Source organism: Leucoraja erinacea, chromosome 32 (genome assembly GCF_028641065.1).
Source record: "Leucoraja erinacea ecotype New England chromosome 32, Leri_hhj_1, whole genome shotgun sequence".
Lineage (NCBI taxonomy): Eukaryota > Metazoa > Chordata > Chondrichthyes > Rajiformes > Rajidae > Leucoraja > Leucoraja erinaceus.
The window spans coordinates 20854024-20877456 of record NC_073408.1 but is presented as its reverse complement, the minus strand read 5'-3'; the positions used below and the strand labels follow the sequence as shown (position 1 = coordinate 20877456).

At 40.9% G+C, this 23433-nt stretch overlaps 1 protein-coding gene across 2 annotated transcripts; it reads left to right on the top strand.

Moving 5' to 3' along the window:
* Positions 1 to 129: 129 nt before the first annotated feature.
* Positions 130 to 22049, top strand: srpra (SRP receptor subunit alpha). 2 transcript variants are annotated; one of them, XM_055660867.1, is made up of 14 exons: positions 130 to 345; positions 4632 to 4715; positions 6911 to 7074; positions 8551 to 8693; positions 12852 to 13026; positions 13552 to 13705; positions 14970 to 15118; positions 15251 to 15369; positions 15481 to 15567; positions 17201 to 17373; positions 17867 to 18080; positions 19100 to 19263; positions 20548 to 20646; positions 21564 to 22049. In XM_055660867.1, the coding sequence occupies exons 1-14, from the start codon at positions 229 to 231 to the stop codon at positions 21690 to 21692; spliced, it is 1971 nt and encodes a 656-aa protein (XP_055516842.1). In that variant the 5' UTR covers positions 130 to 228; the 3' UTR covers positions 21693 to 22049. The 2 variants fall into 2 exon arrangements, with proteins under 2 accessions (XP_055516842.1, XP_055516841.1); XM_055660866.1 differs by having other exon boundaries at positions 13549 to 13705.
* Positions 22050 to 23433: the final 1384 nt, after the last annotated feature.

Sequence of the window (23433 nt, the reverse complement as noted above, 5' to 3'; positions counted from 1 at the left end):
ACCAGCACCTGCAGTTCCATCTTACACTTGACTGTTGACCAAAGATCAGCGGGGCTGGGCTGTTCCCGGAAGTGCCGGTGGGCGGGGCTGGAGCGTCCCGGAAGTGGCAGCGAGCGGGGCGGGTCGGGCCGGGCCGGGCGCGGAAGTGACGCGCAGTCCTGACGTGTCCTGGTGCTCGGGACTGTTCTCGGAGGTTCTGGACGGTTCTCCCCCTCTCCCGCCGCCGCGATGTTGGATTTCTTCACCATCTTCAGCAAGGGCGGCATCGTGCTCTGGTGCTTCCAGGGGGTGAACGGACCCTTCAGCGGCACCGTCAACGCGCTCATCCGCAGCGTCATCCTCCAGGTGAGTGAGCGGGGGGTGGGGTGGAGGGGAGGTAGAGTGAGGGATGGGGGGGAGAGTGAGACTGGGGGAGATCAGAGAGGGATGGGGAGGGGGGGGGGGGGGGGGGAAGCGGGGAGATGGAGGGGGGGGGGGAAAGGAGGGGGGAAATAATAGACTGAGGGGGGAGGATGGAGGGAAGAAAGGGGTTAAAAGGAGGAAGGGAAGAGGGGGGGGGTGAAGAATAGGGGCTCGGTGGGAGGGAGGGCGACGAGGGGCAAGGCTGGCCTTGGGGAGGGAAGGGGGTCCCGGGGGTGGGAGGAGGGAGAGCGGGCGAATGTGCCGGGTTACCGTCTCCCTGCAGGCAGTGATTCCCGGCCTCTGGGCCCGGAGGTGGCCTGGGGCAGTCTGGTGTGAGGGGGGGGGGAGCCGGTCCCCACCTTCCCAGCCCCGAGGGCGGTGGGCTACTAGTAGCTTGCCTGGTTGCAGCGGAGGGGGAGCAGGGTCGGTGGTTACCCCGGGAGGAGCGGAGCAGTTACCTGGAGCCCAGGGCTGCTCATCTTGTGCCATGGAGCTCCGCACCTGTGGCTGCTGCCTTGCTTCTCCATCAATAACTTGAACACCAACTTTTGTCCGGCTTATTAAATGTAAAATGTCCTCGCCCTGGTTCCATATGGTTTCATGACATAGTCAAAGGCTGTTTGTGAGGGGCAAGTTTTTCCACGCAGTTGTGCGCGATTTGTCACAGGAGGCGGAAGGAGCAATTTTTGTTATGTTTAAAAGGCATTTTGACAGGCATTTGGATAGGAGGGAAGTAAAGGGACACAGCCCTAACTTAATAGAATGGGATCATCATAGATAGGGGGTGACGCTTTGGGAAGGACAAATTGGGCTGTGGGAACAGTTTCTGTGTTGTACATTACCCCAGATTAACCCTGCAATCAATTTTCACATTCTCTACAGCATCTCCCATTCTCCTGCAGACCTGTGGTATTTACAGTGGCCGATTAACTTATCAACCCACATGTTTTTTGCAGTGTTGAAGGAAATAGGTAGTTGATGGTGGATTGAAGGGCCTAATTCCATGTGACATACCTCGCTATGAAACAGGAGCACTGCCATTTTGGAGAGAATGTGTAAAACCCTAAACCTTGTGACGGATATCGGGGTCTCTGAATGTATGAAAACCTTGCGATGGATATTGAACATTGGTCTCTGAAGCTGAGACACCAAATCTACCAGCTCTGCTACCGTGCAGCATTAGCCATGTTAACATAATGTAGTATATAGGGTGGTTATTTAATCAAAGGTCCTTTATTATCACGTGTACCAATTATGGTACAGTGATACGCAAATTACCATACAGCCATACCAAAAAAAAGTGAAAAGACACACAACTACATAAAAGTTAACATAAACATCCACCACAGTGGATTCCCCACATTCCTCACTGTGATGGACGGCAATAAAGTCCAATCTTCCTCTTTATTTTCCCGCGGTCGGGGCAATCGAAGCTTCCGCAGCACGCGGTCAAAGCCCCCGCGTCGGGGTGATCGTAGCTCCCGTGTCGGGGCGGTCAACGCTCCTGCGACTCGGAGCTCGTGACCGTGAACGCCACGATTTAAATTCGCAGACTCCTGCGAAGGCCGCCAACTCCTCGATGTTAGGCGACAGTGCGGACGGAGATACGATACGGAAAAAAAAATGAATCTCTGTTGAGGTAAGAGATTTAAAAAAAGTTTCCCCCAACCCCCCCCACATAAAACAAGCTAAAGAACACTAAAAATATACATATAAAAACATACTAAGAAAACAACAAAGAAGGAAGGGGCAGACAGACAGACTGTTGGCTAAGCAGCCATTGCTGGCGCCACCCAGTGAATGTGTTACCCAAACTAATGATTGTGTATTAAATGTATGTTGTGATTTATAATTTGGTACAATATGTGCTTTGTGGGATTCTGATGTTGTAATCTGATATATTGAGGATGCCTAATCTGAGGTATCTAATACTTGCTATGAAGATCCCATAAATAGGCTGTATTAATTGTAAATATAGACGATTCATGGTAGTTCTGAAAAGTAGTGTAGTATTCTGAATTTTATCCAATTTCTTCAAATTTAAATAAAATTTCCAGTTTGGAAACATTGATTAAAATTTCAAATTTTACCCATTTAATGATGGTTATGATTTGCTATCTTGTTTTCCAAATGATATTTGTTCTACTATCACTGTAATGTACGTAGAAATAGGGAGTAGGTTGTTTGCCTCCTTTTTCCTGCTCAATCTATGTTCACAAAATAATCAAATGGCTGTTGTGCAGATTGCATCTACAACAGCCATGGGTAATTGATTGATAATAAACAGCTTTATCTTAGAATATTGCATTGATTTGTAATTACAGTGATATATTTTCAGCCAGGGTGAAGTGTGATTGGAGAAAGAATTGTACAAATACAGTGTGAACCAGTTTCTGTTCAGGGGGGTCTTATTGATTTTTACAGGACTTTAGGCCACATTTGGAGTGTTGCATGCAGTTCTGGTTGCCCCATTAAATAAATGATGTGAAAGTTTTGGAAAGGGAGCAGAGGAGGCCTGAATTAGGAGATGTCAGTTACAGGGAGCGGTTGCTCAGACTTGAATTGTTTTCTCATGAGCAACGGAGGTTGCGGGGTGACCTGATAGAAGTATATCAAATTGAGAGGAACAGACAGAGTACACAGTCAGAGCCTTTTGCCCAGGATGGACAATTAAGTACCAGAGGGTATAGTTTTAATGTGAGCAGGGTGACGTTTAAAGGTGATTTGTGGGTGGTTATTTGGAGGGTGGTTAGTGCCTGGAAAATGCTTCTGGGGGTAGTGGTTGAGGCAGATATGATAGTGACATTTTAGAGATTTTTGGATAAGCATATGGATATGCAAGGAATAAAGAGATATGGATTCTGTGCGGGCAGTTAAGATTTGGTCTTGCCATCATGTTCGGCGCAGACATTGTGGGGTAAGGGCCTGTTTTGTGCTGTATGATTGTATGTTCTACGATATAGTGAGTGGTTCATGTTTCTTCCATTTTTTGACTTGCAGCAACAAGTCTTTGCTCAGATTGTCTGCTACCTTGTTTTTCTTCAAGTACCTCAGAATTCTTGTCTTTAGGGGAATTTTGTTTTTATCCTGTTGTCTCCAAAGACCTGGTGGGATATTGATGCTACAGGTGCAGAACCATTCCCTGGTGAAACATGTTTTTGAAGTGTTTTTTTTCAGCTGTTGCTATTTTAATGATTTAGTTTAGCTGCTGATATAATGGCATGAAGGAGGAACAAGCTTGCCTTTCATGTAATCAAGGCATCTTGCAGCAAGCGTACTAGCCAATTTACATGCAGCCACGTACCACACAAGCTTTGGTTTTGATGGTTGTAGTGGAAATTAAATTATTTTAAAGCTGATAAAATGTGTGGGAAGGAACTGCAGATGCTGGCTTATACTGATAGATGCAAAATGCTGGAGTAATTCAGCAGGTAAAGCAGCAGTTCTAAAGGAGAAATATAGGTGATGTTTCTGGTAGTATGAGGAAGGATTCCAACCTGAAACATCACCTATTCTTCATTTAAAGACTGACCGTGAAAGTGCAACAAGCAGCGAGTTAATTAAGTCAATAAGCAATGTTTACCCATTTGACACAGAACATAACAATAGAATGTTATATTTGGGTGCTGACAAGGTTTCTACTGTCGCTAGTTTTCTATCCATAGCCATAGGCAGTGAGTAACAATGCTTTGCTGTAGGGATCAGATCCAGCTGACAACCCTTGTTACATTTTCTAATAGGAAGCTGGCCAGCAATTAGAAACAAGACTTCTTATGTTTTATATCAAATTACATCACACTATTTATAACATAAAACAAAAAAAATTACTGAGATGTAGTTTTGATTTGGAAAAAATTACTTTCTTGCATTCATTTGCATCTCAAGCTGTAATTGCAATTCATCTTCATACGGTTTCCAAAATAGCATTTTGTAGTGGACTTAGTTTCCTAGGGTTGCCAGCTGAAGGCAGTAATTGCTGAGGAAGTTTACATGGACAATTGCATTGGAAAATTGAAGATGGCTTTTATAATGGATAAAGTTCATGGGAATTAGTGCATCATTTTTAAGTACATTATCTGACAGACAAGCAAATGGATTTGGAAATTAATCACTAGCATTACTATTTGTGCACTATTTCAAAAAAATTTCAAACATTCTCTGGGCATCCTCGTGTTCTTGATTATCGTAAGTGTGTTTACATTAAAAGATTGATTATTCCCCTTCTGCAGGAGAGAGGAGGAAACAACTCATTCACTCATGAAGCCCTCACTCTTAAATACAAGCTGGACAATGAGTTTGAATTGTTGTTTGTGGTGAGTATTTAGCAGATCAAATATAATTCATTAAATGTATTATTAAATTGGGTTCAAAGGTGGACATTCTGGGATATTTTCACCAGGGACGAATGGGCTTTATAAAGTCTGAAGTTGTGTTTGATTTGGAGAAAATCTGCATTCATAGAGAATCCATTGAAATGCAGAGAGAAGTTGGCTCCATTGGAGTAAAATAGAATGTGTGTTTTAAACCCTACAAATAGGCACTGGCTAGTCCAAATATCGAACGATGAAGGATTATTATCTCGACTGAGGTTTCTCTGCTGCTGTCAATGTTGAATAAAAGTCCACCGAATGTGGAATTGTAGCAGAATGATCAGTATTCTTTATAAAGGTAGCTTCTAGTTTATTGAAACATCTCTGTTCTAATATTTATGACAATGTGGGCTCTGCTGTATAATGCCAGACGATTTCCGTCACAGGAATCTGTGAAAGTATTGAGTTTGTCATTTGGGGGCCGAGAGGCATAAGTGATAGAGAGTAACATTTAAGATTACCAGATTGGAATTATCTCACTTTCTATAGGCAGTCGGAAACGGGAATGTAGATGGGAGGAGGAGGGTGGAGTTGCTCTGAAGGGTCAGACTTTCAAATGAACCATAAGGCCTTGGGGAGTGTTGTAGAGCAAAATGACAAGGCGTGCAACCCCTTTTTCTCCCTGAAAGTGGCATTCTCTGGGCATCCTTATGTTCTTGATTATCGTAAAAATATAAATGAGTTTAAGTTAAAGGATTGATTATTCCCCTTCCGCAGGAGAGAGGAGGAAACTTGTGACTTCATATCAGGGTGGTGAAGGTGTCCTTTGGCACATTACCCTTTATCAGTGACGGGGATTTAGTCTGGATGTTGGGGTGTTATTGTGTAGTTGTACAAAACATTGGTGAGGAGGCACTTGGAGTGTTGTGTTCATTTTGATCACCCTGCTTGGGTAGATGCCATTAAACTGAAAAGAGTGCACATAAATTTACGAGGATTTTACCAGCACTCGAGGTACTGTTATGGGAAGAGGTCTGAGCAGATGAGGACTTTATTCTTTGGTGTCTGGAAGACTGGGTAATTTTATTAAGGTGTATAAAGCCACGAGCGGCGTAGATGGGGTGAATGCACGTAGTATTTATCCCAGCATTGGGCAATGAAGAACTAAAGGGCAAGGGTAAAGGTTTAAAAGGAACCCGAGAGGTGGCTTTTCACACGAGGTGGAATGTATATGGTGGAAACTGCCAGAGGAAGTGGTTGGGCAAGTATATTTATCTTTTCTTTCTGTCTGAAGAAGGGTCTCGACCCAAAACGTCGCCCATTCATTCCTTCTCTCCAGAGATGCTGCCTGTCCGGCTGATTTACTCCAGCATTTTGTATCTACCTTATGTTTTATTTTGTCTGACATGATGCAGCCGCCTTTGAGTTTTGAGTGTAAGTATTGCATTTCTTCCCAACGGGTTGGGCAGGCTAATAGAAGAGGCTGCTATTTGTTTTGTTTTTCTTGCACTGAGTAATGGCATGAAGTGCATGTGGTGTTCCAAATTGTTTGGAAACAGTGAAGAAGAGCCAGATTCCTTGGGTAGGTGGTGTGGGAAGAAGTTTGAGGCACTTGCTATGCGGGAATGTTGATGGTTATAGCGAGGCTTAGTAAAAAGACGCATTAACCCTTCCACACAGTGCAGCATCTCTACTCCATACTGGATAAGACTTTGTATTGTATTTGGCTGTCTGATTTAAATATGTGGTTATGCTCACAACACAAGTCATTGTAATTATCCGTGTAAATTAAGCTGCTGTCAAGAAGTAAATATTTGCATATAGTGTTATCAGGGAAAAGCATGTTGGAAGAAGAGAAGAAGGCATAAATCCACAACTATTGGAATTCAGTATTGTAATAACCTATCAAACAGAGCACTTTAATATCAATACTTTCACTAGGCATACTTGTTAGATTTAAAATGTGTGTGAGGCTACTGTATTCAGTGAATCAAATCTATGTATGTTAATCCCGTCTATACTTTTTTGCTATTAGTTAAACTTTATGTCTGTTATTCTTGTTGCAGTATGTGTTGTTCCTACTTCTGCTAATGAGTGAATCTTAAATCTTAATGACTAAAGTAGTTCACAGATTTATAGATGTGTGATTATAAATGTTAGAATAAGACATTTAAGGCAATTTTCTTTTTATCCGACAGGTGGGCTACCAAAAAATCCTGACGTTAACCTATGTGGACAAGTTTATTGATGATATCCACATGTTATTTCGAGATAAATATAGAAACCAGTTACAGCAGAGAGGAGTGCTGGGCCTCCTTAGTGGTTCCTTTGATTTTTTGGATGACTTCCAAGACTTCCTGAAGTAAATGAATCAAACTATTTACCTTTTAGTAATTCCTTTTCTCCATGTAATGCCATTTATCACTTTCCAAAACAGCAGTTGACAGTTACAGTAATCGTACAAGAGAGCTGAAGTAAGGTTATGACAAGACATTGGTAAAGATGATCATTATGGTCTATTGATTCCAGAGGGGCATACAAATACGCAACTGAAGAATTCACCTTTCTGTAATAGGAGATAGAGTAGAGAATCAGCAGCCAATCGGTTTCACAGAGAAGAGATATTTTAAATGGTGATAAAGGAACTGCAGATATTGAAATTGTGAGCAAAACACAAAGTGCAGGAGGAACTCAGCTGATCAGGCCACCTCGATGGAGAAAATGGACGGACGATGTTTCGGGGTTGGATTGGGTTTTTCAGACTGGAGAAGGCCCCAAACATTGCCTGTCCATTTCCTTCATAGATGTTGCCTAGTCTGTTGAGTTCTGCCAGCACTTTTTTTCATCAAAATCTCTTAGCCCTTGGGTTACAACATTGAAAGCTAGGTTGAGGAGAGACTTATGGAAACTGGTTAAATGAAGTGGAAGCTTTGTCTATGTTTCAAGATACTCTCTGGGTTCAAGCAGATGGATTTCAGATTTATTGCTTAAAACCTTCTAGCCTCTGACTCATTTTTTTAAACAAATGAGTATTTAAGCAGATATCCATTTTTCTAATTGAACAAGCTAGGATGATGTTTAAGATTGAACGTTCAAAAATCAGTTTTTCTTTTTCTTACAGTGGATCTTTAATTTGAAAGATTTTGGGTACGATCTTCCTTTAACCTTCCTAAGAGAATGCAGTCTGTATGGATGAGATGGGGTACAAACTAACAGGAGATTGCTGGTTTGCCCCCACTTCACCCCTGCAGGTTGGAATCAGTCAGAATTTCCACTCCTGTTTGTCCTTGTAAATCTAATGCTGGAAAGCAAGTGTGCTAACCACAACAAAGGAAGTAACTCACCACCTTGCTTTCTATTGTGTCTCATACAGAACACAGAACAATACACCACAAGAATAGGCCCTTTGTCCCACAGTGTCCGTGCCGAACATGATGCCAATACCATCACTTATCTATCTACACATAACGCATATCCCTTCATTCCCTACATATATATATGCCTGTCCTTGAGTCTTTTAAATGCCACTAATGTATTTACTTCAGCCACCACTCCAGGCAGCGTTTTCCAGGCACTCACGACACTGTTTAAAACATTTTTAAAAACTTGCTCCACACATCTCCTTTAAACTTTGCACCCCCTCACCTTAAGCTAGTACATGATTTTTTTTTTTCATCCTGGGAAAAGATTCTGGCTGTCTACCCTGGGGCACTGGGACCCCAGGAATGCTATCACATTCTAAAAGTCGGCCAAATTAAATACTAGAAATTCAATGGCAGTTTTGCTTGTTTTTGATAATTCCGTTCAGCCTAATGTGTCCTTTTTTGCTGGTCTTTAGGGATGCTGAGGAACGCACCAGAGAAAAAGCACCATCTGTCATGAAAACATTTAAACAATCTGATAAATCAAGGAAAACTGTGAAATCTATGATAGAAATCCGAGGTGAAAAAGGGAAGGAGAACAAGAAAATCAAGAAAGAAGGTAAGTAATAGTTCATTGGCAGAGGCTCACAAGTTTGGCATGGAAACGGCTGGAGTGCACTAATGGGAGGGGGGAGCATTTTTATAAAGTAACACGTGTAACCCTGAATTTATAGTTGACTGTCTATCCCATTATTATCTTTATTTCTTTATGCTTGTGTGTGGTTACATTCAAGCCTAATGTAAACTCAAAGAGCAACAGCTCAGCTTGACATCTCTTGACAGGTTGACGACCCTTGAGACTTAACGATAAATCCAGCACGTTCACATAATCAGCCTTTCCAGCTTGCACCACAACTCACTAAATCTGTCGAAACTTCATCTGTTTGAAGCATGAACTCTGTTCTTCCTTCAGTTTCCAGCATCTACAGTGTTTTGCTTCTCCAGTTTGTATCTCAGTTCCAGCATTACTTTTTAATACTTCCCTGCTTCTGCCTAGGTTAATCTTTTCAGTGACATTTTCACCAGGCAAATCACCTGTAATTACCATCCTCTTCTGGCTGACAACTCCACCACTTGCTGTCTCTTGACCTCCAACCTGTCGTGGACATACCCTTTTTTTTCCAGTCTTGCCTTTTTCTTCAACTAATAACTTGTTTGATTTCTTATTGTTGAAAGAATAACTTTGTTTCTCTCTGCAAAGATACTGCCTGACCTGTTGAGTATTTTCAGCACCTTCTGTTGTTTCAGATGTTCTGCACCTGTGGTGTTTTATTATTTTGTTCAGTGTCGGCTGATGGAAACCATTGTGCCTGCAGCTCGGAAACTTGATTTGGACACTGATGCATTAAGAATGCGGGAAAGTTACCTGGAAACCTTATCCAGGGGATACTGACACGTCGAATTAAATAGTCTAGAATTGGTCAATTAAGAGGAATAGGACAGTGTGACTAAGAATGAAGCAGGTTTGGGGATCTAGAAGGAAATGTTAGAGGTGCCTTGTCCAGCACTTATGCATTTCTTGGAGTCCGTGTAGACGAAGGATGAAAATATTAACCATCGCCAGTGTTTCTTGTGCTAATCAAGTTGGGAAATGCATAGAAATGTAATGGAGGGGATCGTATAGCTAGAGCGATGGATGCTTGTGAGTGCAACTCATAAAGGCTGTGTTGCTTGCCCACTGGCATGGGTAAGGACATATCTTCATATTTAGTTTTAGTTTAGAGATACAGGCCCTTCAGCCCACCGAGACTGCATTGACCAACGATATTAACACTATCCTGGGACAATTTGCACATACACCAAGCCAATTAACCTACATACCTTACAAAGACCCTACGTCTTTGGTGTGGGAGGAAACCGAAGATCTCGGAAAAAACACATGCAGTCACGGGGAGAACGTACAAATTCCGCACAGACCACGCCCGTAGTCGGGATCGAACCTGGGTCTCCGGCACTGCAAGTGCTGTAAGGCAGCAACTCTACCGTTGAGCCACCGTGGCTGCCCAATTTATTTGGCGCTTGAGACAAATTAAATAACAGGAGAAAGGGGCAGTTGTTATGGTCTGTGATTTTGCTGATTTGTACATGAAACTGGGGACCAAATAACAAAACAGAAAATCAGATGCAATTATCTCTGAATAACCACCTGAGCACCATGCAATTTAGCATTGAGTAAGATCAGTGTTGAACGTGACTGAAAAACAGGTGTGGGGAAAAATAAATTTTGTTCCATGGGGCAAATTAAATATAAACAGGATCTAAGCGGAAGTTGCTCTGTTGGGATGGGCTTCACTTGAATTGAGTTGGGACCAGTGTCCAAGTGAATCAAATAACTCGGCTATAAACTGAGTAATTGTGGAAGGGTTCTAGCTTCAGGGACATTTAGAGACTTAGAGAAGACCATGTACAGTGAAGTGTTCAAAGATAATTAAGGTCTGTAGGGACAAATATGACTATAGGACCAATTAGAGTTAGAGCAGTGTTTAAGAAGGAACAGCAGATGCTGGAAAATCGAAGGTAGACAAAAATGCTGGAGAAACTCAGGGTGCAGCAGCATCTATGGAGCGAAGGAAATAAAGAAGAAGCGTTTCGGCCCGAAACATTGCCTATTTCCTTCACTCCATAGATGCTGTTGCACCTGCTGAGTTTCTCCAGCATTTTTGTCTACCTTAGAGTTAGAGCAGGGAATTAAATGATTTTTTTTTAAAGCAGAATATGGACAAACATTGTAACTGGCATGTGGATATAAAAGCCTATTCAATACCAGAACCCTTTGTGGCTCCTGGAGTAATGTGCCCAAGATAAATTGATGCATCAGAGTAAACATTTTCGACTTGATCTGGTACATTGTCAGCTGAAATTTCTTGAGCTGCAGACACTTACTGCTTATGTAGCTGCTATAGATAATGGTTTCCATCCGCTGGCATGGAGTAAAATAATAAGTACAGAGTTGTGGTAGCAAAGTAACCAAGGTTAGGAAGCAATTTTTCCAGGATAAATTGTAGAAGCAATAACCAAAATTAAAGAGGAGAGGTGGCACTAATAAAGTTGAAGGGAGAATGGATCATAGCTTAGCACATCAAAAGGCAGAAGTGAAAATGTAGACCGTAGAATGTATCAGGGAAACTTAGGGTTACAGGTCTCGAGGTGAATACAATAATCAGTGGGAACTTCACATTTTAGACTGCAAATCATATTAGCTTTAATGGTGGTAAGAACAAGTTTATGGATTGTAAGAAATGGTTATCTACATCAGTATGTGGAAGAACCCATGAGGGAATATACTATTTTAGATCTGTTGTTCAGAAAGGGCTAATTATCAATACGGTTTTTAATACACAGTGATAAAATGTATGCAATTTTGTGTGAAGTGGTTTATTTTAGCATAAAGCTATGATCTTTACTTTAAACAAAACAAGCTACAAAGATATAGTTTATGATTTGGAATTGAGAAACAATATTAAAGTGGGACAAAAAACAATTAATATTTTAAGAACAGAAATCCACCAGGAAAAGTGGTCCAACTGTCATTTTCTAAAGGTTATAGATAATATTGGGTAAAGAAAATGGTTTCTAATATTGCCAAAATGAGCAATATGCCTGAGGTTTTGAAAAGTACAGGCAGGAGATTGAGATCCTGGTGCCAATGCAACAACCTTTCCCTCAATGTTATCAAGACAAAGGAGATAGTGATTGACTTCAGGAAGTGATGCGGCACACATACCCGGTATACATTGGTAGCGCTGAGGTAGAGATGGTTGAAAGCTTCAAGTTCCTCGGAGTAAATATCATCAGAAACTTGTCCTGGACCAGCCATATCGATCCAATGGCTAGGAAGGCACACCAACGCCTTTACCTCCTCAGAAGGCTTAGGAAGTCCGACATGTCCCCAATTACTCTCACCAACTTCTACAGATATGCCGTAGAAAGCATTTTATCGGGATGCATCACAGCATAGTTTGGGAACAGCTACATCCAAGACTGCAAGAAATTGCAGAGAATTGTGAACATAGCCTCTCTTCCATTGACTCCATCTTTCTGCACGCTGCCTCAGCAAGGCTACCAACATATTCGAGGACAAATCTCACCCCAGACATTCTCTCCCCTCTACTATTAGGCTAGAAGTACAGAAGTTTGAAAACGCATACATCCAGATTCAGGCACAGTTTCTTTTCAGCTGTTATCAGGTGACTGAACAATCCGATCAGCAATTAGTGAGCGGTTCTGACCTACCATCCTTGGATTTTCTTAAATTGGACTTTACTGAACTTTATCGTGTACTAAATGATATTCCCATTATCCTGTATCTGTACACTGTGGATGTCTTGATTGTAATCGGTCTTTCCGCTGACTGGACAGCACACAACAAAACGTTTTTCACTGCACCTCTATACACTTGACAATAAACTAAAATTTAGCGTAAACAAAAGGAAAAATAGCATGCAAGAGTAATCCAGTAAGGACGAGAAAAATAGTCTGTAACATGTAACATTTGTAAAGAGGAAAAGATCCTTAAAGATTAGTTTTCTGACTTTAGTGTCACTTTAGGAATTAAACTTTATCAACAACGAATGTTAATTCAAGTCTGGTTGGGAGATTTTTAGAGAAGCTTTTCCAAATGATATTACACGCTCTTCTCTTTGCTTTCTTTTATATCTTTGTTCTTGCCTCTTGCTTTTTTGTTTTCTAATTCTGTCTTTTTTCCCCTCCTATCTAGCCCCTGTACCCGAGGCACCTCCACCAGAAAAGAAACCTACCGTCCAGTTAAAGACTCCTGTAACCATGACTGTAGGTGATGCTAACCAAAATGGTTTGACTCAGGAAGAAATCATCCAGAAGAATAGGGAGGAATTTTTCCGTAAAAAATTGGGAAAAGAGAAAAAAGAAAACAGGTGAGGACTTTCCACACGAGGCAACAATTAGCTGGTTGTGTTTTCTAGCTTTTGCCTTGATCTGTAATTTTAGCTGCTATTCTTGCTCATTACAGAGAGGGCACTGCTGCTCTTGATCTTTTACATCAGCATTCTTTAAGGTGTTTTTTTGCCACGTTTAATTGGTGAATCTTATTATGTTTACGTGTAATATTTTCCATCTCTTTCATAATTTGACTACGAATACCACTGTACCTTAATTGGTACATGTGACAATAAAAGACCTTTGAAACCTTTAATTGAGAGCCAAAATCAGAGATTTGCATGTGGCCCAGTTAATTTATAAAAAGCTTATTGTGTTTCTGGTGACTTAATCCTAATGTTTACTGTACAAATTCAAATTTCATATTAATGTTCCCTCAGTAATAATTCAGTCCAGTTTAATTCACTTCAACATTTCAGTTTCAGTAGGTTTTTAGTTTTTCAGTGGGTGAGAGAAAGTGAAATTTAATGCAGTAACGTGTTTCTCATGGTGAATTGCAGCAGCAAGTCCCCCAAACCAAGTAAGCAGAAACCGCGCCGTGTCTGGCCTCTGGATTGTAATAATGCTAACTCCAAAGAGCTGGATTACAGTGAAAAACTGTTCAATGGTCAGTCCAGTGCTGTCACCAACAATGGAGATGATACCAGTGTAGATGTGGTATGTTGCAAACTTATTAACCTTTCTGCAAGTGTTTATTAACACTCTTAATTAGAGGACATGCTTCAATTTTGTTACATTTTCATTAGTCCTTAAATGGAAGTGTCTATGGTTAGTAGGTGTGCTTTCAAAAAAAAGCTATGTTGTTAAATTGATTATTAACAGTAAGGTAAGCTGCCAGAATAAAAGATGAAATAGATCTGAAACAAAACAGTGCTGGAAATGATCAGGTACCATTTGTGATTAAGCTGAAACCGATTTGATGTTTCTGGTCAACAGAACTGTGAAATTTTCACTTTCTCCAATACAAGGACTGATGCTGCCTCTGCATCTGTGTGGAACTCATTGATAACATCAGTTAAATACTTCTTCAATTCTTAATATATTGAAATATTGAGTAATTTAAATCAAGAATGAGTTGATGTGCTGCCCAACATTCCTCACTTCTCAAAAGTGAGTTAATTGCCATTTATTATCTTTGCTTCTCTGGAATCTTGTTTTGTACAGTTTCTTTCATGGAGTGCCAGTGCAGGTCAAGGTAGCTTGTTGCAAATGGTGCTTTGATTCTTTCTGGAGATGTGACAAGGTGTGTTTATATAAGGCATAATCTGTGTTAATACTCCAGGCATTCGTTGACAGAAATAGAAAAGTGTTTCGCCCAGATTCTATATCATCAGCGAGCTTTCATGTTAATTGGTGATCGTATGTTGCAAGACTCAGCATATGGATTTCACAAATAACCTTTCCTCAAACCATCCTAAAATCTTAGTGGCGAGGCGTAGCTATTCACAGTACCTTGATATTGAGTGGGGACAGTACAAGATGAACACAAAAACGCATGGGAAATAAAGCTTTCACAGGAGGCTAAGCATTATATTGACTGCCAAATACGATTGGAATATTTCTCAATACCTGACAATGATAATAAGCTTTCAAAATATTAAGCAGAAATTAAATCATTAACTGTCTATACAAGCAATTTACATTAGCGTTCAACGTAAGAATTAAAATGTCATATGACATTTTATAATTATAACTGCATTGAGCTGTTTTGTTTCACATCTTGTGCTTAATGATATAGCTTTCCTAGTCCTATAGATTATTATATGATAGTTTGATGAAACAGTTGAGAAAGTCAGACAGTGACACGAGAGTTTGGGCCAGTGAATAGATGGGCAATTCCAGGAGGAAAGGCAAGATGTTCTTAGTTTATTCACAATAAACTAAATTTATTCACAAATTTGGCACTGATCATTTCTTGTAGAATTTGTATCGTGGGTCAATGGCAGGAGATTTGAAAACTGTTGATTATGAGAGTTGTGAGGAAGAGGAAGAAGAGGAGGAGGAGGAAGAAGAAGAAGAAGAAGAAGAAGAGGAGGATGAAGCAGTTGTACAAAAGATTTCTAACACCAGGTATGATATTGGTAGAGATCTGCTGAGCATCTATGTTCCCATACAATGCTGATAAACTATTCATAATACTATTAAAATGGAATTTTCTAATTTTCTTTTTGTTTTTACCACGTGTACAACATTCGCATACAGCATGAAGAAGGGTGGCATTGGTGGTATGTTTGGAATGCTGAGAGGTCTTGTTGGATCAAAAAACCTTTCCCCTCAGGTGATGGCCCCTGTGCTTGAAAAGATGAAGGATCATTTAATTGGTGGGTAATGGGCATGTCCTTCAACACTAAACTCAGTTATTTTTATGTATGCACAATTAATTGGTCCAAGCTTCTCTCTTTGACGTACTTTCCTCTTTCTCTTTTCTGCAGCTAAGAATGTTGCTGCAGATATTGCTCTTCGACTATGTGAATCAGTGGAAAAGAAGTTGGAAGGGAAGGTGATGGGAACATTCAGCAGTAAGTCGTATTTAGTTATAATATATCATGTCAGCCCATGTGACACCTTGTCATCTCACTTTAATTTATGATGGCAGTTTAAGAGATTAACTCTTCTAATTGTGTTCAGTTCACATATTTCATCACAGTTGTACTTGATTATTTAAATTAACCTTGCTTCACGTATAGAGCCTGGCTGGACACTACATATTGGATGATAATGTTGTAGGTGTTATACTCCAGCCCTGAGTGCCTTACAGATGTGTATTTGGATGAATAGTTGGATTTGGTCCATATTTTCCAGGTCTTGACGTAAATGTTATTGTCGAAGGACAGTATTGTACAGAAGGGTAGGTTGGTAGAAGACCGTTGCTTTGTAAAGGATGAGTACTCAGCTCGTCTTGTATATGCTTCAATTGAAACATTGTCAGTGGCTTAAAGTTAGCCAACGAGTGAATGCAAATGCAAGTGTCATCTCAATACTGAAGTTTGGATGACCTTGTTCTTGAATCTAGTTGCAGCAAGGTGGATAATTCCAAGATAGGCCTGAAGATTAGCAGACTGTTGCGAGTGAGGTACAGCATTGCATTGACAATGGTTGGAAGCAAGTGTTGAGACAGTGATGCATGCTTGTGGACCACCAAATACCATTAAAACGTTTTTTTTTTAATGATTTTGGCAAAGGCTGAATTTTAATTTGAGTGCTTAATGAAGTTGATGAAGTCAAAGTTTCAGTGAGACTGGAAAGGGGCTATTTTAAATGGCTGATGTTGCTACCTGCATTTCTTGGGATTTCTTGGCATGCAGTGAAGATGCCATTGACTGTCCCTCTAAATGGATTAAATCCACATTGCAATTTCTGGCTGTGGGAGGAAATGGTTGAGGAGATCCCTAGTGATAACCCTCTTTATGACAGATAGCAGGAAGACCCCTCTAGTTACCAGAGTCAGGCCTGACTCTTTCCTTGAAGACGGTGTGATTGTGGCATCAGCGATCCCCTGTGACAAGGATGAAGAGGTTATGGATTGGTGACTGAAGCTCTCCACTAATTAATTTTAGAACTTCAGTGGGGGTAGCCTCTGCTCCCAAGATTTTATTTTTCAGGTATGCTATGTCCCTGACAATAACGTGTTGGAATCTGGCATACATGCTGATGTCTTGTTTTCTGTTTGTGTGTACATGGTATTCCTTGGTAAATATCAGGTACTCTACGAGTGCTGCGAGATGTATTTCACTGGTGAAAGAAATGGGGTCATTTTCATTTGGGGAAAACCCCCCTGAAATGCAGCTGGTGTCACTACAGCATTATTCTGTGGTAAGGAATGGGAAACTATTTAGTTCTACTTCTGATAAACAGCCAGTGTTTCACTCTTGAAATAGCCTGTTTCTAAATACTAACTAACAAATAGATATAGTTCCACCAAGTTGCCTCACTCTTCCCTCCATCCACCAAAAGATACAAGGTTGGTCAACAACGTTTGTGTGGACTTGCTTGGGTAATCTGGCACCTTGGGCATGGTACTACAAGGTTGCTGTCAACTAGTACCTGGCACTTCAGAGTGGAAGGCTGGTGAAACCTCAAAGTTGTTTAAATGCTTGTCATTGATGTTGAACACCCTGCTAACTCTGCATTCTTTGTTGTACCCTTCAATAGCAGTGACATCCACAGTGAAGCAGGCCTTGCAAGATTCTCTGGTCCAGATCCTGCAGCCCAAGAGACGTGTTGATATCTTGCGTGATGTTTTGGAAGCTCAGAAACACAAGCGGCCATTTATCATTACTTTCTGCGGCGTGAATGGAGTTGGAAAATCTACCAACCTTGCCAAGGTCAGGCATAGATAAAATCTATTGAAGAAAAATTACTGTATGGTTCCACATGTCTCAAGAACCCTCACTTTCCCAATCCCCCACTGCAACAAAACTCTTTAGCACTGGTATCTTTCTGCGATATGTTTGCATATCCGTTTCTCTCATTCCCACTTTCTAATGGGGTGCATATGGTATAAATTGATTTGGTGTTAATATTTTAAACCAGTATCTTGGTACTAAATCAATCATTGTGGAATTCATCATGATCATGCCTTTCAATCACCGTTTATAGAATTCATGAAAGAGCATTCTGTATCACATCAGAATTATTACTAATTCTAATCCACTGTTGATATAAAGTTCTTTTATATCACCTGCTATTTTTAATATAAAAGCACTTTGAAATCTGGAAATACAAATGCTCAATCATGGAAATCTCCAGCAAAAGAGACCAGTCAGCAACTGAATGGGAACATTTTATCATTTGTGCCGTGTCCTTTGCTTCCTGCAGATCAGCTTCTGGCTGATGGAGAATGGATTTCGGGTTCTTATTGCTGCCTGCGACACGTTCCGAGCTGGAGCAGTGGAGCAGCTCAGAACTCACACTCGCCGCCTGAATGCCCTGCACCCACCAGAGGAACACCATGGTCAAAGCATGGTCCAGCTCTTTGAGAAGGGATACGGGAAGGACGCTGCTGGCATCGCAATGGAGGCCATTGCATTTTGTAATTTTTGGAAAAAAAACATTGCTTTAGACCAGTTTTCAATTTTCCACGCTGTCTATACCTTCTCATACTTTGCCAAGCTATACCTTTTTATTAGTTATGCTGCCGGTCAATTTTTATCTCTATTGCAATGCAGGGGGGTGATTGTGCTATCATAGTTGCTAGTTGTTAGCAACATCACTGAATTTGCTATACATTCTATTCCAATACTATTCTATTTTCTACATTTTAGTTAACGCTTTGTGTGGATTTTGCATGACCTTGTGCTTATATTCTGAAGCTATTGGGGACTTGTGTTATCTACTACGACTCTGACTTAAAGACATTTGCTTCTGTCTTTTGTTCATACATCTCTGGCCTATGTGTATATGGGAGTTTGGAATTATTATCGGTGTGGACAGAATTTCTATTATTCCTGTAATGTTTTAGTATTTATTTACTGGACAATGAAGGGCATCTATGCAATACTTTTCTGAGATAAAAATTGGAATCCTTGGAGATGGATACTTATTCAATTAAAGAACTTCACAAAATGTGTCTATAGTTAACTGGTGAATGCAATTGGATGGATTACCCGAGCAATAGTAAGTTGAAGTATAGGCACACAAACCTATGCCTCCAGGTGCCAGTCCTCTTACAGCAGATTCAAGTTGTATGTTATGCCGATCTCATGCGAGTCCCTTTAGCTCCCCCCTGGCCCAGCGGACAGTGCAGTCCAAACCCATGCACCAGTTGAACAAGCAGAATTGTCTTAAACTAAAGTTCAAAGCTGAGTGTATTAGTACATATACCGAGGCAAGGATTGACTTCTTATCTGAAGATTTGTGGGAATCATTTTCTCAAATCAAGTAATAGGCTAATGCCCACAATAAGAATTGTTATTGTCAAATTTAAACAAAGATTAGCACTTTATGATTCAGTTGGGCTTTATTTCTGAGCTATTTGGCTTGATCACTGCCATTTAATTTGATTATTTCACGGGTGGAGATGTAATTTTAAAGTGTCCATTTCTTCCACAGCCCGAAATCAGAGCTTTGATGTGGTTTTAGTAGATACTGCAGGGCGTATGCAGGACAACACCCCCTTAATGACTGCTCTTGCCAAACTCATTGCCATTAATATGCCAGATCTGGTACTATTTGTTGGTGAAGCATTGGTAGGGAATGAGGCAGTCGATCAGTTGGTGAGTATTGGTCACTGTTTATCACCCAAATCAACTATTACTCTAATTCTCTTTGCACAAAGTCTGAAGAAGGGTTTTGGCCTGAAACGTTACCTATTTCCTTCGCTCCATAGATGCTGCTGCACCCGCTGAGTTTCTCCAGCATTTTTGTGTACCCTGTTGTATGACAGATTCGTGGACTCCAGTTCACAGTTATCGATATGTAATGACCTTGAATTCCCTCCCCAACGGTACTGTCGAGTACCTTCAATCTGCAGTAATCCAAGGCCACTCGCTACCTTTTTATGGGCAATATGCGATGGCAATAAATCAACAACACTGAGATCCTGTAAATGAATAAAGAAATCTTCACTCTTCTGACAGACTTATCATGGCATTAAATATTATCCATATTCTAGGTTTATAAGGGAAAGTTTAATTGTCATCTCATACCTTTTTTCCTAAAAAACCCCATTTGATATTGTGCAAGAATATCACCGAATTCTCTTACTTTTCTGATTGACAACTGTATCAGTCCTACATGCTGCACCATTCATTGACTAACTCAAATTCACCTGGACCATCTCTGACACCTCCCTCCCCTTTCTTGATCTCACCGCCTCCTTCGCAGGAGATAGGCTATCGACTGATGTCTATTACAAAGCTACTGACTCCCACAGCTATCTGGACTACACTTTATCCTACCCTGCCTCCTGCATTCTATACCAATTCCTCAGTCTCCGTCACATCTGCCCCCAAGCTGAGGTGTTCCATGCCATGACAGGCCGTCTGAAGGCCATCACTCCCTTAATGACTGCTCTTGCCAGATTGAGGCAACATGCAAATTGGAGGAATAGCACCTTATATGTTGCTTCGGCAGCTTTCAACCCAGTGGTATGAACGTTGATTTCTCTAATTTCTAGCAAACCCTACATTCCCTCTCTCCCTCCCTAGTCATCCTACTAGTTCCACTGTTTGCATCCTTGTATCCCTTTGTTATCATCTCTTCTCCAGCCAGCAATGGGCAATCACAGGGTCCTCCCTTCCTTGGTTATATGTTGCCGACCTTGATTTGTTCTGGCCTTTTCCTACCTCCAGTTTCCCCCATCTACTTTCAGTCTGAAGAAGGGTTCCAAACTAAAACGTCGCCCATCCTTTTTCTCCAGAGATGCTGCCTGACCTGCCGAGTTTCTCCAGCACTTTGTGTTTATCATCTAATAGTGTATTTACTGAAATCCAACAATAAACCTGCATGGTCTAATTGTCAGTCTGTTTGTAAATACTAACTCCTCAATCTCTCCTCAGGTAAAATTTAACCAGGCTCTGGCTGACCATTCAATGTCTGAAAAGCCGCGGCTGATTGATGGCATTGTGCTGACCAAATTTGATACAATTGATGATAAGGTAATGTTGCTGGGCATATGTGCAATGTTAAATATTAACTCTTTCCCTCTGCAGTTTGCTGAATATTTCTTGCATTTTCTGTATCATTTTATCTTCTACCTAACTTTTGAACTCGGCAAAACGGCTGAAAGTAACAATAGAATATCACTCATACTTTTGCACAAGTACTTCAACCAAGGCATCTAACAGAAATTCTTTGATCACTCATTTATGTTGCAGGTTGCTGTAAGCATAATTATCTTAAACTTTGATCTGGAGTGAACGTTTTGCCTTGCTGTGCAACATTGTCTGCATTCCTGGGAACAAATACCAGAAAATAATGCCATTTCTTGGCTCTTAAATGAGATGGGTATATTGAGATAAACAAGCAATTTCCTGTATGTTTTTACAGGAAAATCTTCCCCACTTTTGTGACATGACACTTTCAAAATTTAAATTGAGTCATGTATATATGTCATTTATATAGAGCCTTTCACACGGCTCATTACAAAATGAATCCAGCTTTGGAAGCTTCACCCCTGGTGCAATAAAACAGTTGGTTTAGAGGGAATTTAGTTTAGAAATACAGCGCGGAAAGGGGTCCTTCAGCCCACCGAGTCCACGCCGGCAGCGATCACCCCATGCACTAGCACTATCTTACACATTAGGGAAAATGTATTATTTTACCAAAGCCAATTAACGTACAAAGCCGTGTGTCTTTGGAGTGCGAGGAAACTGGAGCACCCGTAGACAACCCATGTGGTCACAGGGAGAACGTACAGACTCCGTACAGACAGCACCTCGGGATCGAACCTGGTTCTCTGGCGTTATAAGGCAGCAACTCTAACTGACGTGGAGGTGGTTTGAATAACTTGTTTTTGTCTATGCATGACCAAATGTGTTTTGGTGCTCTGAATTGTTTTCATTTTCTCCTGCAGGTTGGTGCTGCCATTTCTATGACCTACATCACTGGCCAACCAATAGTCTTTGTTGGAACAGGACAGACCTACAATGACCTGCGCAGCCTCAATGCCAAGGCTGTTGTCAGTGCCCTGATGAAGGCTTGAGTATCTGCTTTACAACACTCTTAGCGCACCCAGTGCCACTAAATTCCCCAACGTCAGCCCATCACTGATTATTCTGTGCATAATGGAGGATTATTGATTATGTTGTGTGGAATCACCTGTTGGCATTGCAACTTCTCCAGCATTGTTCAGTCTGCTGCATTTCCTTCCCGGTGTTTTTTTAAAATAAGTACACAGAGGATGTTGTCACATCACCAGTCAAGGAAAGAGATGAACTGCTTTTCCGTTTTTTTAAAAAAAAGTCTTTAATTCTTAGTGCAATAAACTTGAGTATCGGCTGCCTGTGAATTACAGAGAAAATGTAAAGAGAATTTATTAAATAAAGCTGCTATCATTGTTGGCTGTGGTCATCTGTTGTGTTCAGTTGTAAGGTGTAAATGGAATGGCTGTTTTATAAAAATGTATTCAACATATAGAAGTGGGGTGCAGGAAAGTATAAAAACAACATTTCAGGCGCATAGATAAGGTAGACAATCGGAACCTTTTTTCTCAGGATAGAAATAGCAAATGCTATAGACCACAGCTTTAAGGTGAGGGCAAGTTTTTTTTAAAAGAAGGTGATGAGTGTCTGGATTATGCTGCTAGGGATGGCAGTGGAGGCAGCAGATACGATAGTGCAATATTAGAGACTTGGATAACATGGAAATGTGGGGAATGAAGAGATATGAATTATGTGCAAACAGAGTTGATCAACTGCATGTTCAGCCATGTCACATGCAGGCAATGAGATTAGTTTAACTTGGCATCATGGTTGGCACATTGTGGGCCAAAGGGCCTGTTCCTGTGCTGTCCTGTTATACGTTCTAGAAATCACTGGCTGTGCAGCTCAGTAGAGCAACCAATTGACTTAGTTTGGCTTAGTGTTCATGCAATTGCAAGGAACTGCAGATGCTGGATAAAAAAAGGTGCTGAAATAACCCACGTCAGGCTGCATCTCTGGAGGACAAGGATGTGACATTGCAGGTCACAACCCTTGAGACTAGGATCCTGACGTGAAATATCACCCATCTGTTCTCCAGAGATGATTTCTGATCTGCTGATTTACTCAAGCTCCAGCAGAGGAAAAGCATAGCTTTTATATTAATTGGGTCGAGAAAATTATGCTTGGGTTAAGTTCAAATTAAATACCTGAGAAAGCAGCCAAGAGGATTTTCATCAGCATTGTGAACGAGCTGCCACTTAGAATAGCTTGCATTGTTGGATTTAAAGCTATTGCAATTCATTTATTCCAATAAAGTTTTAATCATGTATTCTTCCACATATGCTGTCCCCTATGGAATGCTTTTGTACGGCATGTCTCAAATTTCATGGTATGGATCTGGCTCTATTGAGTTATAGAGCTAGGAACTGCATATGCTGGTTTGCACAAAAGGACACAAAGTGGTGGAGTAACAATTATCGGTGATGTTTCAGGTCCAAACCCTTCAGACTCCAGCTATTTTGGCTTCTGGTGATTTCATCAACTAGCTTAAGTTGGTTGACTATTCGAACAACTAGAAATCTCAGGTGGTTTAATAAAGTTTTTTTGCTGTTCAGTCCCAAGATCAGAGAATTGCAGTCCCAAGATCAGATCAAGTCCCATAACTACTTTCCTGAACTGGGTTAAAGCATTGCTGGAGTGTGAAGTAGTATTCTGGCTTTAATCTTTGGCTCCTAAAACCAGGAATTTAGTTGTGTCTACCCAGACCTTGTACACCAACAGGAGCATGTCTGCTCTCCAGTG

Excerpts from the sequence above, each read along its gene's own strand:
- srpra (XM_055660866.1), top strand. The coding sequence starts at position 229 with ATGTTGGATTTCTTCACCATCTTCAGCAAGGGCGGCATCGTGCTCTGG. Across the intron at positions 7,075-8,550 it reads GACTTCCAAGACTTCCTGAA|GGATGCTGAGGAACGCACCA; the intron begins GTAAATGAATCA and ends GCTGGTCTTTAG. Across the intron at positions 15,568-17,200 it reads GGTGATGGGAACATTCAGCA|CAGTGACATCCACAGTGAAG; the intron begins GTAAGTCGTATT and ends ACCCTTCAATAG.